Source organism: Oryza brachyantha, chromosome 7 (genome assembly GCF_000231095.2).
Source record: "Oryza brachyantha chromosome 7, ObraRS2, whole genome shotgun sequence".
NCBI lineage: Eukaryota > Viridiplantae > Streptophyta > Magnoliopsida > Poales > Poaceae > Oryza > Oryza brachyantha.
Window position 1 is genome coordinate 12874675 of NC_023169.2, and position 7053 is coordinate 12881727.

General features: G+C 46.0%; 2 protein-coding genes across 2 annotated transcripts; one reads left to right on the plus strand and one right to left on the minus strand.

Moving 5' to 3' along the window:
- Positions 1-1966: 1966 nt before the first annotated feature.
- Positions 1967-3831, plus strand: LOC102722035 (aspartic proteinase nepenthesin-1-like). Its single transcript, XM_006658573.2, has 2 exons — positions 1967-2636; positions 3104-3831. The coding sequence occupies exons 1-2, from the start codon at positions 1967-1969 to the stop codon at positions 3763-3765; spliced, it is 1332 nt and encodes a 443-aa protein (XP_006658636.2). The 3' UTR covers positions 3766-3831.
- A 479-nt stretch (positions 3832-4310) lies between these two features.
- LOC121055054 (aspartic proteinase nepenthesin-1-like) lies at positions 4311-5642 on the minus strand. Its single transcript, XM_040526502.1, has one exon. It carries the CDS (start codon positions 5622-5624, stop codon positions 4311-4313), a length of 1314 nt encoding a protein of 437 aa, XP_040382436.1. The 5' UTR covers positions 5625-5642.
- Between the last annotated feature and the right edge of the window lie 1411 nt (positions 5643-7053).

Genomic DNA, 7053 nt, shown 5'->3' on the forward strand with positions numbered 1-7053 from the left:
CTACGATAATTTTGTATATAGGTTTATCTTATTAATTAGGTAAAATTAAGCTAATTAATGATGTATTACGCCTCCTCCAAATCTCCTAGACTTCTCTATGTCTAAATCTCGACTTCATGCCTGCATGTGCATATTCACAGGTGTACGTGTATGTGTGAGAACTTGTTAAGAGTTGACCGCGGTTATCATCTGGATAATCGTGATAATCGTTTGAGCCGTCGGGGTGTGGCTTCCATAAGTCATGGTATTGTTTGAAAAAAATTACGAGTCCTCAAAATTTTTGAAGAAGTTTTGGTAAAAACTCAAAAAAAAAAAATCGTAGTGATATTTGATGACAATAGGGATATATCACACAGTTTTCACACCCAGATCATCACACTCATCGATATTGATTGTATCACCGCGATTATTGACATAGATATTGTGATTATCGATACGAAAATCATCGTGGTTATCACGAAGAATATCGTGATAATCATTGGATATTGCGCTATTTCCCTTTAGAAACCATGGCGATTTCATTCAAATTTTTAAATTTCAAATTTACATGGTTTAAGATAATTATGATTATCGCCGTATAGTCGCCTCGTAGTTTCGGCCCCGAAAATGATATGGCAAACCCTGGCTAATCAGTCACATTCACAAATTAATGTGTATGCCTGTGAGTAGTTTGTGAGAACATATATGTATCCATCTTCCTTGTGATTAAAGAAAAAGGAAACCATCGTGTTAGGTTTGGAATTTGAACACTCATCGACAAAGGGGCTCCAACAGCAAAAATAATGTCGATTCAAGTCAACTTATATTACGAGCCTGCAGATAGATTGGCACATATATATATATATAAGAGCAACAGACAAATCACCTGGACCAATGAAACTGTAATTTGTAATACTGATAAACATTTAATTGTATAATTGCAGCCTCAGCATCTAGTCATCTTACAAAGATATCCACTAGAAAACACGTACTCTAATTTAGAGCTGGAAGTTATTAGGGCAACCATAACGTAACATAAGAACGAGCCATAAGCTCTTATGGCTAGCAATATACTTGTGAACCTTGACCATAAGAAAAATATCATAAAAGATAGTTCCATTATATATATATAGGAAAATTAGATGCTACTACCAGGTATAGCTACTCCCTGTACGTCCATAATAAAAAACATTTTCATAACTGTTTTGCTCACACCCAACAGAAAGTATAGACACTACTAAATCTCATGTGAATGATACAACTACAGTTTGTATTTTCTGTTGGAAGAGAGAAGAAGTATATATAGAGGTGTTTCTGCACCTTAGACATGAAGGGAGTAGCTACACCTGGTAGTAGGATCATATATATGTATGTATGTATATGTGTGTGTGTGTGTATATATATATATATATATATATATTTTGTGTGTATGTATAGTACGTGTATATACACAACTATTAACACTATATTATAAGAGAAACTACTGGTCAAAACGTTGTTTTTCTAGACTAACACAAATCAAATATGTTCTATAAATTAAATTATGGACGGAGGCAGTAGTTCAGAATAAAGAATAATGCAAATTTCAGTCCACCGTTTCTGATCCATTCCTACCTTCACAGGTAGGCTTCTAAGCCCATATATAGTTATGCATGTTGAGAACCGCTAGAGATTCTGACTTTTGCATATGAAACTGGTATCTGGCTTGCATCCGTCAAGATTACCGAGCAATTAATTATTGTTGATTTTTCTAAATTTAGAATAATATTGCTAGGCATATGAGACCTCGTACATGGTATATCTAATTTGTTCCATCCATACGCACGTACGCACGCGCATGCATACACGGTCAGTGATTCATGTTGGATTCGTGCTTATAAATATATATCATATGCACGTACTATATATATCAGCACATTAATTGCAACAAGAGCATAATTATTCCTAAGTTCACTTCATCGATAATCATATATCGTCACCTTAATTAATGGGAAGCACAGTAATCCTTGTCGTGTCAGCTTTTCTCCTGGTTGTCCTGCGGCAGGCTCCGGCGCCGCTGGTAGCCGGCGGCTCCACCCGACCTGATGGGTTCAGGGGTTCTCTACTTCTGAAGGAGCTGGCACTTCCAAACGACGGCGGCCACCCTCTCCTCCGGCGGCGGCTGTCCGAGCCCACCGGCGTCCATATCAAGGGTAGTACTGGTCTTTACTACGTGATGGAGCTCGCCGTCGGCACCCCGCCGGTCACCGTCCAGGCCATGGTCGGCAGCAGCGACCTCTGCTGGGTGGAGTGCAGCCCATGCAGCGGCTGCGGCAGCGGCAGCACGCCGCGGGCGGCGGGGGCGCGGCTATACGACCGCGCGAATTCGAGCAGCTTCTCCCCAGTGGCTTGCACGAGCAGGTCCTGCAAGATTTTGCAGAAGGAGACCCGCACCAATTGCACTGGCGACGCTGCGTGCGGATACCGCTACGTGTATGGGGCAACCGACACGGACAACAACTACGTCCAAGGGATTCTTGGCACCGAGACCTTCACGTTCGGCAGCAGCAAGGAAGTTACCATGCAGAACTTCGTTTTCGGCTGCACCAACACGATCTACCGCAACGACTTGTTTAACGGGCACGTAACCCTATCTTCTGCATACATATCTCAAGTTTGTAATAAACATCCGTTTTGCATTAATTACAAGGGATTTGTAATTACAAAATGTTCGAACCATTTAACTCTATATACGTATATATTGATTTATGGATTATCTAGTTAAAACTAAAATATTTTATAATATGAAATAGGGAAAGTGAATATTAGTATTGAGTGCAGTTAGAGCGAGTAGCATAGAAGGCTATAAGCAAGTACATGCGGTTGTGGAGGGGAGAAAACAATAAAAAACGAGTGCCGACTCTTGTGGACACACTTACACACACCCTGAAATAAATCCATTAAATGCATACGAGAGAAAAAGGAATATGAGAAATAATAGGGCGAATATTATAACTAATCTATTACCCATGTTAATTCTAATATAAAACTCATAATTAGTAGTTGGCTCAACTGTTAAATTCGTTCTTATTAGCTTAGACTGAATGACTTTACCATTTGCATTTTGCAAGCTGCTGACTCACAGGTGCTATTGGGCTTGGGAGAACCAATCTGTCGCTGGTGGGCCAGCTCGGCTTGGAGCGATTCTCCAACTGCCTCTCGTCGAATCCCAAAGTTGCCAGCCCCATCCTGTTCGGCTCCAGGGCTCAGATGACCGGAGGTGGAATCTCATCCACCCCTCTCCTCTACCACTACATGGATTACAGCGTCAACCTGGTCGGCATCTCCGTCGACGGAGCCCGCCTCCCCATCCCCAACGACACGTTCGCGCTCGACCCCAAGACCGGCGCCGGCGGCTTCTCCTTCGAGACCGGCGCGGCGGCCACCCTGCTGGTCGACCCGGCCTACACCGCCGTCGTGGAGGCGTTCAGGGAGAGGATTTCCAAGACGCACAGGGTCGTCAACGGGAGCAGCCTGCTGTGCTTCCTCGTCGACGGCGGCGCGAGCGGCGATGTCGCCGTGCCGTCGATGACGATGCACTTCGACGGCATGGACATGGAGCTGCGGCAGAAGAACTACTTCGCCTCCGGCAAGCTGGAGAGCGGCGACGGCGCGATGTGCCTGATGATCGGCAGGTCGAAGACCACCTCGATCATTGGCAGCGTCATGCAGATGGACTTCCACGTGCTGTACGATCTCAAGAACTCCGTCCTGTCCGTGCAGCGCGCTGACTGCAGCAAAATCTGAGACTGATGCATGGATGGAGACATGATGGAGCGACTTGATCTCTTTGCGTATATATACATACTTACTCCCTCCGTTTTATAATGTAATATTTTTTAGTCTTGTCTAGATTTATAGAGATGCTAATAAATCTATATATATATATATATAAATTATATATATTCATTAATTAATGAATTTAGACAAGGCTAGAAAGTCTTACAATATGAAACGGAAGTAATATTATTTGATTATATTGCTTGGCTACATCGAGTTACATTCGTTTGTTGTTCGGCTTTGGTCACTCATTTTTATCTGTTCAGCGTGTACTCTTGTATATATGGATGTGGAGAATAATGTACAGTCCGTGTATCACACACGTGTAAATATAAGCATGAGCTTGGATAGTTGGATTATATTTAGATACTTGCTGCAGTCACAATGATAAAGCCAGTACGTTCGTGCTATATATATACTCAGATGAAGAGGCTTCTTTGATAAAAGATGAACACGAGACGGCTCTCTGAGACAAATCTACGATTGCACAAACCAAACTGCCTGAAAATTAGTTAAAGATCGCCGCATTTGGCAGGCTCGAACGACAGCAAGCCTCGCCGGAGGTCGTACAGGACGTGCATGTTCTGCTGCTGCATGCTGCCGAGCACCGACATCCCCCGCGCGCTCACCATACCGAGGCACAACACGCCGGCGCTCGGGTCCTCCACCACGTAGCTCTCCCGGGGGAGCTCCATGTCGGCGCCGTCGAAGTGGAGCACCAGCCGCGGCACGTCCACGGCCTCCGGCGCGGCCGCCGCGAAGCAGAGGCTGAGGCCGAGGTGGGCGCCGCTCGCCAGGGGCAGCCGCACGCGCGCGGCGACCGCGCGCGCCAGCGCCACGAACGCGCGCTCCTCCAGCGCGGTGAACGTCGTGCCGGAGTCGATAATCAGCCCGCCGTTGCCCATCGGCGTCAGCTGGAAGACGGATGGGTCGATCGGGAGCATGGTGTCGCCGACGGTGATCCCTTCCAGGGAGAGGTAGTAGTACGAGCTCCTCCGCCGCGCGCCGCTCGGGTTCGGCGCGAACGGCGTGGTCTTGGCTGAGGACGAGAGGCGCGCCGACGAGCCCAAGAAGAGCGGGCTCGCCGCGGTGGCGTTGAAGGGCGTGAAGCAGTAGGAGAACCTGGTGACGCCGAGCTGAGACACCAGCGACAGCGGGCCTCGCCCCATTCCGACCAGGCCGGAGGAGTTGTCCGTGCCGCCGAGGTTCTCCGTCCCGCACCCAAAGGCGACGCCGCGCACGGTGGTATCCGACCCGAGCGTGAACGTCTCGGTGGCGAGGACGCCGTCGGTGGAGGTGCCGTCGCCGTAGGAGAAGTAGTACGGGCAGCTCGGGTCCGGCGCCGAGCAGCGGGACCAGGGGCTCTGGAGCGCCTGGCACATCGGCGAGCGGCACGACACGTTGGCGTACGTCGCCGACCTGCCCGGCACGTACAGCGGCGACGGCTGCGGGAAGCACGTCCGGCACGGCGCGTCGCACTGCGTCCAGACGAGGTCGCTCCCCGTGTCGAGCACCGCGGTCAGCGGGAGCGGCGGCGTGCCGATGGCGACATCGACGAGGTACGTCGCCGTGCTGGCGTGCACGTTCGCTGCGGCACCGTCGCTGCGCAGCTTTCCCGTTGACGGCTCATCAACCGATCCGAGGAGGCCGTTCACGCGGCGGTGGGTCCGGTCGGCGGCGCGGCGGACGCGCTCAGCCCCCGCATAGCCGCCGCGGTCGTCGGCGTGAGTGAGCTCAAGACGGACGCCACGGTTCGGCGTGGACGACATGTCTACGCGCGGTAACAAGACAAGCAAGCAGAGGAGGATCGATGCCTGGAACGCCATTGGAGTCAAGGACAGATCACAAAGAAAGAAATGGCAGGATGATTTTCTTAGGATTTTTCTCTGCACATTGCGTTTGATCTATCATACAGATATATCATTTGTTTCATTGGCAGCAAGTTTTGAATACTAAGCAAGATCATTCAGGAGTGGCGCGTTGATGGAGTGCAATCCGGTGGGCAATCTATCTGGAGTATCTATCAGTCGAGATGGTAGTGCTGTAGTCGAGACGAAGTGCGCCGCACGTCGACATAGAAAAAAATACTGTAGAAACCTCCAAGATGCCAAACGAGCGAAACCGGAAGCGGTTTTTTATACACGGGTGTATGTATACCCGTTGCTTGTATGTCATCTAAATAGTCATCGAAAAAATTTAACAAGATAGTTTAATATGAGTTATATCACTCTATCAACATGCAAGTTTAAATTCAACTTCTAACAGTTGTAGCAAAAATAATAAAAACAATTATAAATATGCGTATACTTAGTTTCAGTTTTTTTTCTACAACTTATATAAGTTAAATTTAAACTTGCATGTTGGTAGAGTGATATAAATCATATTAATCTATCTTATCAAATTTTTTATATTTTAGTGACTATTTAAATAACATGCAAACATACGGGTGTAGATACACCCGTGTGGTAAAAACTATTTCTGAGCAAAACCTTAATGTTTTCGACTTGCAATACCATAATTTACTGCCGGTCGCTGGAACACGACGTGGGCTGCGCCGGCAGATGAGCTGTCAAAGGCCGGCCCACTAATGCTTTGCACTCTGGGCTTTCATTTCTTAATTAGCCTGAAAAATATATAAATGAAATTAACAAATAAGAAATACATGAAAAATAGAAAAGACTAATTGGTAGTCCTAATGACATACTATCATAGAGGACATGTGGATTAAGTGGTCAAAAAAGTCTAAGCACGCGAATTTGATTGCAAATTCTCTAAATTCTCCTAGTTAAGGGATGTCAACAATATATTTGTAAACAAAAAATAATTTATGGATGAAATTTTATATACTTAATCTTAGCGATCTATAAGTAATGATTGAAAAATAAACTACGATGAAAAACCTCTAAAATCAACTCTAAATTAAATATTAGAAATTTAATTTTTTATTTATAAATATAAACACAGGTAAACCAACGTATCTGTGACTACAAACTTGTGTCTAAATATGACTCACCTAAGATATGATCGTATGAGAAATATTATGACCTATTGACCTGCTATCAACGTTGAGAGAGGATGAAACTCGCAATCTGTTGCTCACAAAAGGTCATTATATTATAAATTTATAATGCTGGACCAACGGGAGCACGAAGGTTTAAGAACTGGCTATGAGCGGCAGGTGAAGGATAAGTTGGACACCGACGGTGTAGAGGAAAGTGCAATGACAGAAAATAAATCATATTTGTGGTTGTAGCT